Source organism: Mesitornis unicolor, unplaced genomic scaffold (assembly GCF_000695765.1).
Source record: "Mesitornis unicolor isolate BGI_N332 unplaced genomic scaffold, ASM69576v1 scaffold20962, whole genome shotgun sequence".
NCBI classification, from domain to species: Eukaryota; Metazoa; Chordata; class Aves; order Mesitornithiformes; family Mesitornithidae; genus Mesitornis; species Mesitornis unicolor.
In genome coordinates, this window is record NW_010167391.1 from 12,706 (window position 1) to 32,224 (window position 19,519).

A 19,519-nucleotide genomic window follows, 5' to 3' on the forward strand; every position below is an offset into this window, starting at 1 on the left:
ATTACTAAATATCTGTTTTGTGATTATTAGTATTTTGGGACTCAGCCTCTTTAAACTGGCAGAGCCAAAACGACCATTAAAGCCAAGAAGAAAAGAAAGGAAGAAGGTCACAGCACAGAATTTATCAGATGGAGACATAAAACTGTTAGTGAACGTCATTAGAGCTTATGATATTCCAGTGAGAAAACCAGTGATGAGGTATGTTTAAATGCCTGTTTCCCATACAGATTCATTTTTTGAGGACAGCTGAAACAACTGATGTTGAAATTCAGCCATGTGTGTTGTTTTGGTTCTCAAGATTAAAACATATATACACATATCTTTTTATTAATAATGATAAAGAACTGCTGTTTTGTAAGTTTGTAGAATAATATGATCATTTATCAGTAACTGCTAAATTCAATAAATATTTTCCCAAAAACTGTATGCATAGTCTACATACATAGTAGGTAACTTACAGCTTTGATGACATTGTAACTATGATAATATCAGATAAATTATACCTTAAGTCTGCAAGTTATATACAGAGCTATTTTAATTCGTAACATCTTAAATACCAAAAATAAGTAGTAAAAAAACCACAGTTCTTCATTGTGGGACACTGTGTTTGCCTCCTGAGGGTAGCATGATGGCCTTCTCCTTAATGAACTGTTTGTTGAAGTTAATGGACGGAGCCTAATTTGGCTCTGACGAATTTTAGAGGTGGCCATTACCTTCCAGCACATTAAGGCAATGCCTGCACTGCGTGATGCTGTGTCATGTAAAGATACTCGAGTTCTGAGCACTATGGTTCAGTTCCAGAAGCTATGCATTAGTGCAGCGTTTTCTCTCTCTCTCCCAAAATAAATACGTCTTGCATGTAACTCTGAGGTGTTTTCAAGCTGACCAATTACTGTGTATACAGAATTTACAATATTATGCTGTTTTATGCCTTTATTATAAAAAAGGTTCGGTTGGATTTCTTTAAATAAGTTCATACTGAGAAAAACAATTCATATTAGAAACATGTTGACAGGAAGGAAAAGGGGATTTTTTCAGTGCATTATCAGTATTACAAAACTAACTAAAAACCCTCCCAGTCTTGCATTTTATGATGCCTTATTTTGAGCTGCTTTCTCCATTCTTTTATAACTTCTACTGTGGTGTTATTACAAAAAAAGTTATATGGAAACACAGTAAAAATAAACATATTAACATTAATTTCACTTATGGGTTGCTGATTGTGTAACATTCATATGGGTTTAATTTCGTCATAGAGGTTTTGCCTGGATACCATGAAGTCTACACTGTTACAAATCTTGTGGAGATTCATCTCCTTAAACTGAAAAACCTGTAGCTCAGGGAGGTTGCATGGGGCAGGAAAAAAATAATTTGTGGTCAATAAACTCTTTAGAAATGAGAGCCTCCAGATACAGGCTTACAAGAACTGTACACGTGCTACCCCTTTCTGTCATTACTTGATCAAATAACTCTCTCTCCAGGGTTAAAGTTTTATTTCCAGAATAATACAGAATGTGAGGGATTAGTATTTTGTAATGTGTTCTCTGTCAGTCCTCCTTCTTCTTGTTGTTGTAATTTCTTTCCTCTCACAGCAAACTTCAACAGCCATACAAATCTTCAAGGTCCTTCAATGAGATGTTTGCAGTCTCTTCATCAGCTCAGAGCCCAGCTGATAGCCCAGATTGGGCATTCAACCAGGTATATTAGATATCTTACCTTTTCTTAGGTGAAGTTGTGAGCATTCCTCTTTTCCACAGTGAAGTTTACCATCAGAAAGATATCTTATTAGTGAGGTTGGCTTGCCCACTTCTTGATCTCTGAAAAGATAGTAAAGCTGCAAAACTTTCAGAGAAGGGCGATAGGGCCGTCAGAAGTATGGAATGGGTACTCTACAGTGAAAAATAGTAGGGCTTGTCAGCCAGAACAGCAGTAACTGTGAGTAGAGGAGGAGGAATATGGTAAAGACATAAAATCATGAATGATGTGGGGACTGTGGATAGGAATTGACTGTTTTCTGGGTCAGTACAAGGTTGAGGAATCATCAAATGAAGCTAGTAGGACTTAGGTTCAAAACAAACAGTTTATGATTCTTGATGCAGCAGTTAGTAGGTGCCCAGAGAAGTTGCTAACATGTATTGTGAACTGAAGAGGTTTGCTTGCATTGAAGTGGGCACTGGACAAGTATTTGGAAGAGTGATCCATTGCGAGTTACCTAAATAGGAGAATTGTCAGGCTTAGGAAAGTCCTTCATCTGAAAACAGTTGAATACGGGAAGAGTAATAGGAGAAAGCACCATATATACCTGCTCTGTTCTTACTCTTCTGTATGTGTCTGCTGATGACCATTTTCACAGCCTGAATTTTGGGCCTGGTGCACTCTTAGTCTAAACCAACACAGCCATTCTTATGCCTGATACAGAAACTACATTTACTTGCTATTGAGGACTAAATTCAGCATCCTTCTGAATGAAGACGGAAGCCTTATCATGTTTTTTTCCTGTTTTTATTACAATTTTCCTTCTAAATGAGAGCTTTTTGAAATGTAGAAAAGGGTTCTGCCATACGCATTTGAGTGCTAATTAAATGCTTCATTAAGGCATTTTTAATCACATTAGAGTAGTTTGTTGTGGCTAGTAGAAGTTGCTTATCTGTAACAGGAGCACGTTTCGGAGACAACCAGGATTGTAGCAGTAGGCTTCTTGGATTACAGATAAGAGGATATGAGTGCACTTCTTTCCACTGGTGTCTGGATCACATGTTCTGTTTCAGTTACCTTCTTTGGTGAGATAGCCAGTAGTAGCTTTTCCACTCTCAGCAGAAAATGTGGTTTTGACAGCGTATATAAATATATCAAGTATTCTGAATACACTTAGTCTTTTAGAAACACTAATATATAATTTTTTTAAAGCTTCCTAAATGCTTAGAAGCTTTGGAAGTACAACCTCATAATGCTTATAAATTTGTAAAGGACAAGTGTCAGGAGGAAGGAGCCACGCTGTACTCAGTGACAGCCAATGACAGGACAAGGGGCAGTGGGAGCAAGCTGGAGCATAGGAGGTTCAACCTGAACGTGAGGAAAAACTTTTTTACTGTGAGGGTGAAAGAGCACTGGACCAGGCTGCCCAGAGGGGTTGTGGAGTCTCCTTCTCTGGAGACATTCAAAATTGCCTGGGTTCCTGTGTGACCTGGTCTAGGTAATCCTGCTCTGGCAGGGGGGTTGGACTGGATGATCTTTCGAGGTCCTTTCCAACTCCTAAGATTCTGTGATTCTGTGCAGTGTTTAAGATGTATAAAGTTTTATCTGGGCTGGACCAGTCTGGTGTCCACAAAGTATACATTGATAAGTATGTGTAATTTAATATATTCTCATGTTTTTTAGAGGTCTGTTTCCTTTGTTTTGTTCTCTATTTACAGGTTTTAGTCCGTCCTTTTATAGAAGTTTCTTTTCAGCGAACAGTCTGCCGTACAACAACAGCAGAGGGTCCAAACCCCAACTGGAATGAGGAACTTGAGCTTCCATTTAGGTATTGCAAAATTAATCCAAATTATTCCATCAAATCATAGAATGGTTTGGGGTGGAAGGGCCCTTCAAGATCATCTTGTTCCACCCCCCCTGCCATGAGCAGGGACACTTGCCACCAGACCAGGTTGCTCAAAGCCCTGTCCAACCTGGCCTTGAACACCTCCAGGGGAGGGGACATCCACAACTTCCCTGGGCAACCTGTGCCAGTGTCTCACCATCTTCACAGTAAGGAATTTCTTCCTAATATCTCATCTAAATCTACCCTTTTCCAGTTTAAAACCCTTAACCCTCATCCTATCACTACACTTCCTGATAGAGTCCCTCCCTACGTTTCTTGTAGGCACCCTTCAGGTACTGGAAGGCTGCTACAAGTTCTCCCCAGAGCCTTCTCTTCTCCAGGCTGAACAGCCCCAACTCTCTCAGTCTGGCTTTGTAGGGGAGATGCTCCAGTCCGTGATCATCTTTGTGGCCCTCCTCTGGACCCACTCCAACAGTTCTGTGTCCTTCTTATGCTGGGGGCCCCAGAGCTAGACACAGTACTCCAGGTGGGGGCTCACAAGAGTGGAGTAGAGGGGTAGAATCACCTCCCTAGACCTGCTGGTCACTCATTTCTGAGTAACAATAATTTAATTTGAGCATGCACATTTATTCAAATTTTCCTGTTCTGCTTCAGAGAACTTTTTTATTTAAACTTTTCAGAGCTCCTAATAGTGACTACAGCACCCACAGTTTGCAGTCAGTGAAGGATGAAGTCTTCATTAATGTTTTTGATGAAGTACTTCACGATGCTGTAGAGGTGAGTTCATAATTGAAGGACTGTGTACGTTACAGAATATTATGAGCTTTTTGAAGTTGACAGAATAGAAGACTTCAGTGTAATAGCTTTCACTCTTCTGTGCCTCTTTTTTTCTCTATTTTGTCATTCCTTATGGTTTTATATCTTGTCAATTTTGTAAGATTCTTAGACGGAGTAATCTTTATAGTGTTAATCTTTCTCTGTCCAAGTTAAACTTGTGCTATATAATCTGCTGCTAGAGTTGAACGTGTGTATATAATCCGTTTATTTAATGAAGTTTGAGGTGCTAAAGTTGAGAGGCAATATGTGAATTGTAATCTGAATTATGTTCTTAAACTTAATCAGAATTTTTTACTAAATTCCAGATTAATTATTCCAGTTCCTGTATTTTTATTAACTATTTTTTATGCTCTGTCTCATCCTGTTTTGCAAGCTGTTTGATTAAAAAAACTCCACATCTTTTGGTTGTATATATTCATTTTTTGGAATGAGATAAAAATTGCAAGTAGTAGTAACAAGAGATTTTTGTAAGCTCTCAGTCTTGGTATAACTACTTCCCTTCTTGAAACCAGTGAATGCTTTCCCAGTCAATTCAGCATGCACAAAAATAGCAGCACTCAAGGTTCTATGAAAATATAACCCAGAAATAAATAATGCATACGTTTCACTGAGGAGAGAATTCTGTCCTCAAAACTGAAATGGTATTTGGTGAAGCAGAAGGAAGAAATATACAGTCTTGAAACCCAGATGCCGCTCTAGAGGTTTGTGGTTTTTTTAAGTAACTCGTAGGCTGATCATACTAGATTTGGAAATCCCTGATAGGTGATACATATGAAAGAAATGCTTCCATTCCACAGGGTTTATTAGATTTTCATACAACTTTTACATTCAAAAAGCTTTTTAAAGACTAGTAAAATATTTCATTAGACCAGAGCTAAATTTTCTTTGTCTGAGAAGACTCTTGTGGAATCTGTGTCAGATTTTGGAGTTCTCCATAAATCCTGAAGTGCATTGTGCCTTCTATTTGTTCAGCATCTGGCATTCTTGAAAGGCATGCAGAATAATCACTGTCATATTAGTAACAGAACTGATATTTACAGTGAATTATTAAAACAATACGATTTTTTAAATTAATGCCTTGATTAATTTGTTGATTGAAGTAAAGGAAATGAAGCTGTCTTACAAAGTGTTTTGTTGGGCAACTTTTTAATAGCATGATCCTGAAAGAGGAAGTGGAATCCGCACTCATGTTGAGAGACGCTGGCTGGGATGTGTGAAGATACCATTTACTACCATATATTTTCAAGCAAGGGTAAGCATCAGGAACATGGAGTAAATCTCTTAAAATACAAAACTGGAGAATGGAAAGGGGCTGGTAATGGAATGTCAGATTCAGTGATGTTCTCTGTACTTCTGTTTTTATGGAATTGTTTGAAAATGTCTTTGAAACCACTGGTTGTTGTCAAATTTGGTGATTATTTGTCAGTAAGTTCAACATTTTGAAGGGAGAAGAGATAGACAAACGTACTTCACACTGACAACATAGCCTGGCTTCCTTTGAGAATGAGGTTAAAAGTGCAAATTCTTTAGATGGTTTTTGAGATCTCTGATATTGCACAGCCTAGATAGGTGAACTGAGAATGGGAGTACCACCTAGATAGGTGATAGGAAACTTGACCTAACTTCTTTTTTTCACACTTTTCATGAATCATCAGATTTTTATCTACGCCTCTCTGAATCCCTTCTTTCCTCCATTTTAGAACTTTTCAAGAGAAGCTTTTGTCAAGAGATACCAACAGTTCATCATGGGAGTATTAGTAAAACATGCGGTTCTTCATAGGGGAAGGGCATTTTTTTGTCCATCTACCCACTGTGGACTTAGGTTAAGGAAACTAATTTTTCATGGAAATAGTCCTATCATACTGCAGTCTTGCTGTAGTAGCAAATGTATGAGAAGGAAGTTTTGCTTTTTTGCTTCTAATGAGAGTATTTCTCTGTATGTTGTAGATTGATGGTACGTTTAAGGTGAATATTCCTCCAGTCCTCCTTGGCTACAGCAAAGAAAAGAACCTGGGAATGGAGAGAGGTTATGATTCTGTGCGAAATCTGAGTGAGGGCTCGTATCTAACACTGTTTATTACCATTGAACCACAGCTCATTCCTGGAGAGTCAGTCAGAGAAAAGGTGACTGATCAGTAATGCATCATATTCTTGCTTTTTGTTTCCACTTTTGTAGTTCTTGAGATGCATACAAATAGGTATGGTTAGTGTACTGAAGAACATGAATACGAGTACAGAAGGTTATTAATACAAATTCTGAGTGTTCTACTTCAAATGTTCTAGCTCAATTCAATTTAATTGGGTGCACCATTAAGTTAGATGGACATATAATGCATGAGAAACACCTTTCACTGGGTATCTAGTTCCAGTGTTGATAGAAAGCAAATTTGCATTTATTATTCTGTAAACAATAAAGTATTCATGTGAGTATTTGTGAACAGTGGATGAAAAGGAGGTGGCAGGTGCAAACATAGGTTTTTCTTGCTTCTGTGTTTATATTATTCAAATACAGCATTTATTATTTATGGCTTTATGGATGCCTCCAGATCTTGAAGATAATTATTTCTAAACAGCAGCTGTTATTTTTTCCAGGTATTTTACTAAATCAGAATTGCCTTACACTAACAACAACAATATGTAGTTAAAATGCATACACCGCTTGCTGTTTTTTGTAACATCATCCAATGATTTTGAGATCCATTCAGCAGGGATATGTGCTTTTCATGCACAAACAGCAGCACTTCATTCTTTCCCAATTCAGTGCATCACTGGTCATTTTCTAGGGACAAACAGGAACTGGAGAGAAAGGCCTGTCATTATGTAATTTCTTTTTCAGAATAAATATAGATTTGTATGACGTATTCTAAAAACCCCTTTTTCTGTTAAATTATAGTCTTGGCAACTGTCCAGTCCTGTGTTTCTCACTTATGCAATACTGTGGGAATTGTTGTAAGTTAGTACCATTGAAAATAAAGAAAATTAATAAAGTGCATTCATGGATGCCTTTTAAGGTCAATTAGTTTGAATGAGAAGATTATTAGTAGGCCTCAAACCCATAAATATAAACTTAACAGCCTTGAAGCACCTTTAATAGATGAGACCTTATTCAAGAGTTTCATAGTCTTCATCTTCATCTCCAGTAATTAATTGCTGGGAAAAAAATGTACTGAATTTGTAAGGAAACAGATCTCTGTTTACAGAAGGACCTGTCTCTAGTACTGTTCCAAAAGAAAAATCATAGAAATTAAAATAAGGGGTGAGATTATTGTAAAATATTATGGACTGTATGTTGTGAATCGTGTCAAAGCTTCTCTCAAGGAGCCACACAGCGAAGACAAGAGGCAGTGGGTACAAGTTGCACTGGGAGGGTTTTTATCTCAACATAAGCAATAATTTTCTTTTACAGTGAGAACAATCATAGAGTCAAACAAGCTCCCCAGGGACATGGTAGAGTCCCCATCACTGGAGGTTTTTGAGGTGCGATTGCACAGGGTGCTGGATAATCTCATCTGGGCTCCCTTTCCCACAGAAGTTTGGACCAGGTGGTCTTTTGAGGTCCCTTCCAACCTGGGTTGTTGCATGATTCTATCAAAGCTAACCTGTACCAAAAAGCACTTGTTTAAAGTAAAATCAGGAATAAGGAAAGTGTTGCTGAAGTAAGAAAACTATTGGTACAGATGATCTGTCTTCTAAAATTTGAAGACCAGTGAAAAAACAGTTGTGACTAATACATCAGTAGGACTTCTGCCAGATTTTTGTTCACTCTGCATTAGAGATTTTTCTAAATGTTATAAATAAATGTTCTAAATGTTATAAAAATTTTACTTAGCAGCAGATGATCTGTTTACCTTGGATCCTAAACCAAACCAAATTCTTTCTTTAGCAAACATTGTAATGGATTTTTAAATAATCCATTTTTTCAAAGCAATAAAAATAGAAAACAATAAAACAGGACTAAAATCATTAAGAGACTGTTCTATTTTAGGTGGTATGTATCTAATGAAATCTGTCCATAAACACACTACTAAAGGGACATGTGTGCGTTTTCTAACTGTGACCGAAAAAGTCATTATTCTGTGCTGCAACTCACCAACTGTGACACATATTATTATTATAGAAAGTGTTTGGCATAAAATGACAACAACTAACAAATACTTTTGCTGTCCTTTGTTCCTTTTCCTGCCCGCTCCTTCTGCAGTTATTTGAAATACCTGTGTACTGTTTTAGAATGCTAAGCTTAATTTTAGTTTGATTTTATTACACTGTTTTTGTTTCTTTACCTATTTTTTCCTTTTTCTTGCTGTCCTTCCTGAATCTCTATGTAGATGAATGAAATGCTTAAGAAGGTACAATATGAATAAATAAAATCAGTTGAGAAATTCCTGTTGTTCCCCATTTAAGATTTAGCTTGGTTTTGTGCCATTCAGCAATCTTTTTGTACTTTGTGTTATTTGACTCCGACATAGGAGTTGCTTATTTGTCAGTAATATTTGCAGTGGATTACTACATCTCAATTGACAAAATGCTGGAGGCTGTATATTTTGGCTGTTAATTATGCTTGAGAAACGTCACTGCTGTGAGCCTTCTCTGCTGCCTGGAGGTCCAGCTGCAGGGCCCGGTCCAGCTGTTGCACCTCTGGTTAGATTGAGAAGGGTAACAAATGACAAAGTGGTTCATTTGGAACAAAAACATTATGAAGGATGAGCTTTAGTTCTCATCAACATTAGCAAATAATTGTCATTTCTATATAAAGATGTGCTTTTGAGTCCTAGATTTGCTTCTGGAAAATCTCATCTAAAAGCTTTAAAATTTTAGACAAGTCTGAATTATATGGTTTTATCTAAAAATTACTTAGACCTTCTCTGCAAATATTTTGGCATTGTGCAGGGTTGTGGCAGTATTATTTATCTTAAAATCACTAGGATTTTGTGCGTAACCTCAATGGTGGTTTTAATGGAGTGTGATTTGAATAGCATTGTGGTGGGTTGACCCTGTCTGGATGCCAGGTGCCCACCAAAGCTGCTCTGTCCATGCCCTCCTAAGCTGGACAGGGGAGAGAAAAGAAAATGAAAGGCTCATGAGTCAAGATGAGGACAGATAGAGATCACTCACCAGTTACCCTCACATGCAAAACACACTGGACTTGGGGAAATTAGTTTATTTATTACAAATCAAATCAGAGTATTACTTGTTACAAATCAGAACAGAGTAGGATAATGAAAAATACAAACTAAATCTTAAAACACCCCTCCCTTCTTCCTGGGGTTAACTTTACTTAACTGCTCTGGTGCCTGGAGCATCTCCTTCCCTTCCTTCTTCGCTGACCTTGGTGTCTGCAGAGTTGTTTGTCTCATATTCTCAGTCCTCTCTCCTGACTGCAGTTGTGCGTTTTCCCCCCCTTTTTTTCTTAACTACGTTATCACAGAGGCACTACCACCATTGCTGATTTTCTCGGCCTATGGCCAGCAGCAGGTCCATCTTGGAGCTGGCTGGCATTGGCTTTATCAGACATAGGGGAAGCTTCTAGCAGCTTCTCACAGAAGCCACTCTTCCAGCCCCCCCTGCTACCAAAACCCTGCTGTGCAAATCCAATACAAGCATGTAGGATTAGTACCTAACCATCCCTGCAGTTTTACTTGGCCATAACTTTCACTACATTTTCAGTGCTTTAATAAAGCTATAGGTACAAGTCATTACGTGCATTTGTAAGTAAATGCAATTTGCCTGATTTTCCACTACCTTTCTTATATGTCTGTGAGCCAAAGTATATACTACAAGAAAAGTTCAAAATGCTGTTAGGAGAGAATTTTGCACTCCTTTTATGCTCCTGTAAATGGTGAAATAAGGCCAAACATAGTAAACACTTAAACCCAAATTATAAATAAAACTATTTTTTAATAAATTCTACTGTCTTTTGAAGTTTGATACCCAAGAAGATGAGAAATTGCTCCAGTCAGCAGAAAAGTATGAAGCTGAATGTACATCAAAGTTTCCAAGCCGCCAGTGCCTAACAACTGTAATTGACCTCACTGGGAAAACAGTTTTTATTACCAGATACCTCAGACCTCTGAATCCACCCCAGGAGCTTCTTGATGCTGTCCCAAATGGTTCTCAAACAGCAGCAGTAAGTACTGAGAAAATACACTGAAGTTTCTGGGATATAGATTTCAGAATGTGTGTGTTCGCATGTGACATGTATATAAGCAAATACCATTTTTATATGTTTATAAAAAGCATGGATTTACAGCAAAACTAGAGATACAAAATAAAGTAGTAATGACTATGTGTGCTACACAGTAAGTTTATCCATAATGAGGCTGGAAAGGGATATTTGTCTTCTCTGGGAAAAAAAAAGGTATGAATATTGTCTTTTAAAAGACATAACGATACCAACCCTCAGTGCAATTAAATACTATCAGTCTTTGATAGAAGCTCTGAAATGAGCGAGCTGCTGCTGTAATGTGGTCTGTCATTCCTGTCTGTGGAGACAGCACAATGCATCACAGCTGGTACAATAATACTGTTGTGGGATATCTGTGCTGTGAGTTGAGGGTGTCACTTGCTCCATTTTGTTTTCTTGCAGGAATTGGTGGCTCGGTATGTTGCTTTGATTCCTTTCTTGCCAGATAGCGTGTCATTTGCTGGAATTTGTGATTTGTGGAGTACATCAGACGTAAGTAACGCCTTAAACAGAAGTTCTTTATCCTCTTGAATGTGATGCAATGTCTTAGCAGCCCCTGCTTTCAGGGGAAGATTGTACTAGATGGGCTCGAGGTCCTTTCAGACATAAATTATTCTGTGATTCTATTATTGTGAGGACTGTTTTTCTTTATAAGCCATTTGTTTCAAAGAATGAGGACCAAAGCTTGAGAAAAGTTGCTTATCCTGATAAGAGCCAAAATTTTTTATCTTCGATAGGTTGCAATTGATAGGCCCTAAGAATGCTTAAGGCATTAAACTTTTCATGGTTTTTATCAGCTATAAAACAATCTGAAATGGCTAGCCGTGCACAAGTGAAAGAGTGCTCACTGATGGAGACTTTAAAACTAGACTTAAAATTAATCACTATAGTTCCAAGAAACTACAGAAAAAATACTGTATTTAATGTCAGCAATAATGCAATATTTAGCCTTCTCTATCATATTCAGATAAATCCTGTCATCTGTAAAATAACAGCAGACATTAATTTAATTATAGATGGTGTTTTTACCATCTCAAAACTTGAATAACTCAGAAGACAAAAACTTGGTTCTTGTGGTAAAATCTCAGATCTGCAGCATAGATTTTCACAGCATTGACTCATTGTCCCGAGTGTTGAAACAGTGCCCCATAAACAGTAAAGATCAGTTGCAAAGATCTGAGGGGACTTCCTTGCTTCAGAAGTGTTAATAAATATTATTAGAAGTTGTAAGTTGAAAGCACAGTTGATAACTGCACAATCATTTTTTAAATTTAATCTCAATTAGCAATTTCTTTATCTTCTGGCGGGAGATGAGGAAGAACACGCCGTGCTCTTGTGCAATTATTTTCTTGGTATGGGGAAAAAAGCCTGGCTTATCATTGGAAATGCTATTCCTGAGGTAAGAGAATTTTTTCATTTGATCTGAATATTAATTCTATGAAGTCTTTGGTTCCCACTAATGGACAGAATTGTTTCTTCCTAGCATGTTTTTCCAGGAAGCAAATATCCACCGTTAACACATCAAATTACCAAGCACAGGTGAAAGTTTTGCTGAACAGAATTTGGGTAAAAATTCTTGATGGGTTTCTTTAGCACATTCTCACATACTGCACAGCAGGAGCAGGTTCTCGGGTACATTCCTTCCACTCCAAATATGATGGAGAAAGTAGTCCTTAATAAAGCATTCAGCTTATGCATGCTGTAAGGAGGGGCATTACTCCAGGTATTTGAAGGTACCTGGAAAATGCGAGAGATAACAAGAAAGTAGAAGAACAGTTTAGAGATTCCTGACAGAGAATATAAGATAGCTGGGCAATTCCTCCTGTGCGACATGTGGGAAGGCAGACAGATGAGACACAAGGTGTGCTGCCTGGGTGGCAGTCCTTCAGCTCAGCAAGCGGCTGCCAATGAGAGCTGTGGCAGTAGCCAAGTAGGACATACTGATATTGAGCTGGCACACATTGAACATTCCTGGATATAAAATTTCACCTCAGTTCTTAGATGAACTAAGATGACTTCCAGAATCTGTATTTTAAGACTGGCTTGAGGCTATATATGTCTAACACTACTCTGACAGCTAAAAGAGACAAACAGCACTTATTATGATGTTAGTTGGGTAAATCGTAATCAACCTGTAAATTCTTCCAACCAGTTTGCCCAAAAAAGTACTATTAATCTCAATAGTAAAAATCTAGTATTTCAAACAATACAAACTCTACTGTCTTTGCAGCCAGTTTTTAAACCTCTCTCATATCTTTTTTCTTCCTAGGGGCCAACAGCATATGTATTAACTTTGGAACAAAGCCAGTATGTAATTTGGAATCCCAGTACTGGATGTTTTTATGGGCAGTATGATACTTTCTGCCCCTTACAAAACGTGTCCTGTCTGATCAGCTGTGATAATGTAAGTGTCTCCAGTCTTACCACATTTTTATACACATAAGAGCTGATAACTTGATACTTGTTCCTGATATTAGCCATCATTTATTCATCAATGTAACTGTATGTATGCTATCACATTATTAAGTGATTTTATTCAATCTTAAGTAGGTTTTTCAGCTACTTTAAATACGGAAGATTTTTTTTAATCCACATTTAGGTGGATCATGTTATCCATTCATATAATTTTTGTTACTGGGTTTTACTTACTTGCATGTTTTCCAGCTTGAATCAACTAAGAATACGTTCGGTTTACCACTGCTTAGCTGAGGAGTAGTAATTCAGCAAAGCTAATAGTTTGCAGGTAAAACGTAACTGAAAAATGAAAAATAAAGCATACTGGAAGGTGTCACTTGAGTTCCCTACATAACGGCAGGCACAGACCTGACAGGTTCAATGTGCAAAACACAGAGCTGGCACTACAAGGCACAAAAACTGCATTGATTTTCTGTCTGGCATCAAGTCCTCCTGTTTATTTGCTATAAAATACAAGTAATACTACTGCCTGTTCCACAATGTATTGTTTATTGTGTGGCTGGAAACCCTCCGAGAGGTAACAGTGAGGGAGAGGATGGAGCAGCATTGTAAGCACTGCCCAGCTCAGGGCAGGTGAAGCAAAGGACACAGCATGGGGTAGAAACCCCGGGCAGTTTCCTGCCAACAGCACGCTCTGACATGGCTGAAAGCCAACCCTCAGCTCCTGGGGACACGATGGCCAGGTTGAGAGGTGGGTGACTCTGAAGAAACTGAAGGTGAGTTTAAAAACAGCGCTAGGATTTATTTGAATGAAAGCTGGAAGTTGAGTTTAAAAAGTTTGCTCCTAAGTTTTTTGGATGCACTACCAGAAACGGTGAGTCAGGCTTCCATTGCGCACCAAAATACAACAGACACTTGCTTTTATTTTCTGTACTGAAAACATACATTTTCTGTATAGTGAAGTGTCATACATTATAAGTTTAGTTTTGTTTTTTAATCTTCTGGGATTTATTCTAAACACAAGACTTTGGATGAGAATTTAATATTCTAAAGCATATTTATTTTAAAAGTGACAGTTCTGTCTTTCATTGAAAGTGTTCTGGGGAGTGATTGAATTGGTTTGGTTTTAGGTTTTTTGGGGTTTTTTTGTTGTTTGGTTGTTTTTTTTTAAGTAGTACTAAACCTAAAATTAAGGAAAAATTAACTTAATTGTTAACTGCTGGAAGGAGCAACTAAGGACTTCAGCACTGACAGCCTCATCAGCTAACCTAGAATACACATCTTTTAAGGCAGCAAGTTCCAATCTACCTGTGCCTCCAAGCAGCTGTGAATTCCACTTCATATCCCACAGGGGAAGAAGCAGCTATGCTGTGTACAGGCTGTACGCAAAACCATCCGTTAGAAAAGGCTACATATTAATTAGTACACTTACATATTAGTTGTTGGTACATTTTGAAGCCACAGCAGTAGCTATTTAAAGGTTATTTTGAACAAGAAGCCTGTGATAAGTTGTGTGCTTCAGACTAGGCTCAAACAGACCACAGTGAACAAATAAAGGAGTGCAAGAGACAGGTTGCCCTTGATGACAAAATATACAAAGAGCTGTGTGTCTGCACTATCTACTTAAGTTCTGCATCATAAGCTTGAAATAGCAATGGTACTGGGGTGCAGCAGGGTACTTGGCATCACACCCACACTGTGCTGGGCCCTTGGAAGAATTTCATCAGAATTCAGAAAAAACTCGTGTAGTACTCCAGAGGAGTGGGAATGCAGCTTAGGACAGTGGAAGAAACTGGAGCATATTGTAACCCAGCACCATGTGATGCTGAAGTGATGGTAAAGGCAGAAAGTTTGTGAAAGCATAAAAACTGCTGTGGTGCACAGTAGCTGAGGTGTTGAAAAGGAAATAACAGAGAAAAAGATGCAGCAGGAAGAGTTGCCAACTGCAGACAGCAACTCTGTCTGTACACTGGTTTCAATCCATATTCAGAAGCACATCCCTTTTGATGCATGAATGCAAAAGCAGCACATCAGCTGTGACTATACAAGATCGCCTTGGTTTGTATGAACTCGCACTGGTAATTGGTATAGGAGGGCAAGATTATAGAGTATTTCATTGCCATGTAAATAGAATGTGTTCTATAGCTGTGATTACATGCTGAAAGTTAAAACAAACTTGTTCTGTTGTAGATTTGGTTTAATATGCAAGAATATGATTCCCCAGTAAGGATAAGTTTTGATATCAGCAAACCAAAACTTTGGAAGTCTTTCTTTTCAAGAAGCTTGCCCTACCCTGGTCTCCACAGCATTCAGGTATTAATTTATCTATTACCAACTCAATTTGAGGGGGCGAGCGATTACAGACTTGGTATAAAGAAACAGAGACTTAAGTTCTTGGACTGCTGTGGGTCAGTATATTTATGTAATAGCATTGGGTTTTAGAAAGATTTTCCCAGGCACTCTTTAGAAAAATGAAAGCAGGAATACAGCAAAGTACTTGGTTTTATACAGAATACACATCTGTTGTCCTCTAAATATCTATACAAGATCTGAGGACAACAGTGAAGTAAATGGGACAAATGTTTGACACAACCCTATCCAAAGAAGTAGCTTAGTATCATAAAGAAAATGTCAGCTTCTGGTTTACAGCTAGGGAGGAGGCATTATTTCAAGCTGTACACACTTCCTTAGTAAAGAAACAGGATTCTTTTCTGGTTTACCAAAGGTATAAGCAGTTGAAGTTTACTGAGAAAAGAAAAACCACCACAGCATTACACACAAACATCTCAATGTTTTTACTAAATAGATTTTAGCATAACTGTGAACACCTGTAAGTACCATCAAGGCAGTAACTCCTGCAGTTACATTGCTGTATAGCTAGAAGAAATTGCGCTTTTTAATATCTAAGCTTTTTATTTATTCCTAGCCCGAAGAATTAGTTTACCAGCATTCGGACAAGGCTGCTGCAGCGGAACTACAGGGCAGGTAACACTACCTCTACAACAAATGCTGTCAGTGCTGAGCACTAGCGGTGGAGTGCCTTACATTCCTCAAGCATATTCATGTTAGGTCCTAAAAACTTGCTTTGAATGCTAGGAACTGAGAAAAAAAATAAATTTCTCTCTTTGATAGAGATTACCACATAGAAAGAACTGATCAAGCATTACTGTACAGTTTCCTAGTAAACAAAATGTGGTAGAGGGATGAGAGGATGTAAAATAAATTAAGCCCCTGGCCTTCCTTTCTGTTACTGAACATGCAGGCACCATTACAGCTACATTGGCATTGCTTTTCTGTGCTTTTAGGTAGTGGTAAATTTAACTGAGGCAATTTGTGTTCCCCATAATCTGTGTTAAGGGAGATCAGTTAAGGTGTCCAGTAAATACTGAAATTATAATCAGTGTATTTTATTGCAGGATTGAAAAAATACTAAAAGATAAGATTATGGAATGGAGACCAAGGCATCTGACTCGCTGGAACAGATACTGTACCTCTACCCTACGTAACTTTCTGCCACTGCTGGAACAAAACCAAGGCAAAGATATAGAAGACGACCATCAGGCAGAGCTGCAGAAACAGCTAGGAGATTACAGGGTACAGCTGTGAACATCCATGGCTTGTGCATGGAAGTAGGAATCCAAATCCCTAGGATGTAGTATCGCTACCCTATGGTACAGAAAATTGTCCTAGGCTATTTATTTCCTCTAGTACCAAAAGCTTTTATACCAAAGATAAACTAATGTAATATTTACAGAGTGAGGGAGGGATTCATTTTTAGATGTTGGAGATAAAAATTCTCTGTTGAATGTCAAGATAAGAGTATACAGATAAACTGGCTGCACTGGTCTTGTATTCTTACTGTACCACAACAGTCACTACCTTCAATACCTAAATACAAATGCAGTCTCCCAGCACTGGATGCTTATGGGTTGACTGGTGCATTAGCTCTCAAGTCTGGTCTGTAAGAACCTGGCACAGGTGCTGAGTAGTGCTACACGCAGTCTACTTACAGGTGCAGGAGCCCACAGAACAATGGGCTTTACTTCAGTTGTCTACTCTTTGCTCCACGCCTTAAAGATGGAAGAAAATTTAAGTACTCACTGCAGCCACGGCTGTACTCACCCATTCTTCCTCCAGGCTGTTCTAAAGGGTAGGCCCATCTGCTCTTCATGTGAAGCACGCACGCATCAATACTGTACATAACTATGGCAACTTTCAAAATGAGTTGCAGTTTCAGTTCGCTGGACCTGAAATGTGTTATGGGCAGGAGACATTTGCCGCCTGAAATCCCCAGCCAGTGCCAGACAGGAAAACACCATGAATTAAAACCAGTTAAGAGGCAGAAGGCCGCAAAGTTATGCTGTTTGTGTTCAATAATATAACCTTATTCTAGCAGATTTCTAAACATCTTCACTTTGAACTTAATCCAAACTAAAGAAAAAAAAAGTGTCAGAAGCTTCCCAGGGTATATGAAACAGGGAGGTTGTATTAATTACAAAAACAGGCTTTTTTTCCTTGCATCTCAGGTTAGCAGTAAAGATAAGTTTACATGCACAGTAAAACAGATTTTTAAAACTCTGTATTTATTCAGGTGCCTATACCTTTTCTTCTTACCTTACATGTTTTTTCCTCTTTCTTTCTGCCAGGTCTCTGGATTTCCTATTCATATGCCATTTTCTGAAGTCGGACCTTTGATAGAAGCTGTACACAGCACAGGAGTTCATACCATTGATGTCTCCAATGTCGAATTTGCTCTAGCTGTGTATATTCATGCTTATCCCCAAAATGTTCTCTCTGTATGGATTTACATTGCTTCACTTGTTCGAAATAGGTAGTGTAAACCAGTCAGAATATCTTAAGCAATTTAATTATGTAGGGGTAGATTTCCCACACTGCTGATTTGAGCAATCCCAAGTTTTTTAAAAATAGAGAACCTGATTTTTAGTAGCTGCTAACACATGAGCTTTATTCACCCTACAGCCACTGAAGATACTAGTTATTACCACTAAGGAAGAGACTGACAGCTGAAAATTCCAGTACTAAGAGGTGATTTTTACATAGTATGTTTTAGCTCCCAGTGGAACATCAACACTTGAAGGCATTACACGTGCCCACATGTAGTGACATTGCACAGTAAAATAGTAGTTTGGCCACCTTATTTCCAGGTGAAACCTGATTCCTGGACTCATGCCTTGAAGACATTGTTTTTAGCCAGTTTTTATCTACAGACCTTCCTCTTCAAAAGCACTGTCATTCAATTACAATACAAATAGTTACAGTTCTCCAGTACCTGAGAAGACCAGGACTATTTACATGTGAATGTTTCATGCACCAAAAAGCCATCAGTGAAGGCCATACTTCAATTTTTACGAGGCTGCTGCTTCTGCTACTTCATAGTTAGTGTCTGTATAATGCCAGCACCATGTAGAGGTGTGAGATGACTTTTTTTTTAAAGGTTAAGACAAAGTATTTAATAAATATTTATACTAAAAACTAAAGTGGAAGCTTACACATTTTATGCAAGAATTTGATTAAATTACTTTGGAGTATGAGATACTTAGCTGCTTATGTGCTTATTAACAGTATTAACTTACTGTTGATGCTGATACAAATACATATCCTTTTCCTGAAGTTACTGTACTAATTAAATTCTTCCAATCAACAGTGATGGTATGTTGAGCTAGAAAGGATGTTCATCAGAACAAAGTTAAGATTGTTCTTAAGGTTAATTCCAAACTAAATTCAGTCCATCTAATAAATACTAGACAAAAAATCTTTTGGTTTAGTGCCTGTGGTTGCCTCAGGTTCCCTCTATGAACAAGAGTTCTGGAGCAAGGACAGCAGCCAAAAAGCCCACCATGTACCTTGCTACTCGTATCTTGCCTCAGTCAGCATTGCACAGACAGCCACGTACCTATTCTGACCTTTGAGCAGCAAGGTAAATGTAATGCAGCTTACTTGAATCAACAACTGCTGGAGTAATGGCATCCTTTTATCCCTCTCCTTCAGGCTTCTAACCGAGCACTGTACATTCTGCTGCTGGTCTATGCTCAGCTGTTAAGCACAAATAGCCAACTCTGCACCAACTCTACATTCAGTAGTATTTTTCTTACCTTGCTACTCTCCAAGTGTTGGTGGGAGCAAGATGGTGTCAAAACTTGCAGTTTATTGTAATCTCCAGCTATGACTGCAAGCTGACTTCCCAGTCACCAAAAATCTTCAAAGCTACCTGTGTCATCATGACTGCAGTCCTAAATAAATCCTTCTCAAATTTATCCAGTTAGTAAAACAGGTAACAGTTACTGCTTGGACATACTGTAGGCCTTCAAAATTAGGCATGATGGGGGAAAAAACCTGTCTGCCTTCTACAAAGGCTGCCACCTGCCTCTCCTCTGCCCAAGAAAAAAAAAACACCTGCAACTGCGCCAGTCATACAAGCAGGTGGCTGTTAAAGTTTGCATGGGCTACACTACTCATTTCCTCTTGCAATGGGCTCTCCCCCCCCCCCCCCCCCCCTAAACCCAAATCTCCCACTTTTCCTTTCT

General features: G+C 38.3%; 1 protein-coding gene across 1 annotated transcript in view; it reads left to right on the forward strand.

The window, feature by feature from the left end:
* Positions 1-17,809, forward strand: part of LOC104536147 (coiled-coil and C2 domain-containing protein 2A-like) — a gene marked incomplete at its 5' end in the record, with an annotated part of 29,525 nt that extends 11,716 nt beyond the window's left edge. Inside the window, 15 exons of the mRNA XM_010178689.1 lie at positions 31-198; positions 1,593-1,698; positions 3,414-3,523; positions 4,222-4,318; positions 5,532-5,630; positions 6,326-6,502; positions 8,704-8,724; positions 10,299-10,502; positions 10,962-11,051; positions 11,845-11,958; positions 12,829-12,963; positions 15,165-15,287; positions 15,901-15,959; positions 16,391-16,568; positions 17,621-17,809. Coding sequence (XP_010176991.1) covers positions 31-198; positions 1,593-1,698; positions 3,414-3,523; positions 4,222-4,318; positions 5,532-5,630; positions 6,326-6,502; positions 8,704-8,724; positions 10,299-10,502; positions 10,962-11,051; positions 11,845-11,958; positions 12,829-12,963; positions 15,165-15,287; positions 15,901-15,959; positions 16,391-16,568; positions 17,621-17,809 — 1,870 coding nt within the window. The remainder of the gene's footprint in view (positions 1-30; positions 199-1,592; positions 1,699-3,413; positions 3,524-4,221; positions 4,319-5,531; positions 5,631-6,325; positions 6,503-8,703; positions 8,725-10,298; positions 10,503-10,961; positions 11,052-11,844; positions 11,959-12,828; positions 12,964-15,164; positions 15,288-15,900; positions 15,960-16,390; positions 16,569-17,620) is intronic.
* Positions 17,810-19,519: the final 1,710 nt, after the last annotated feature.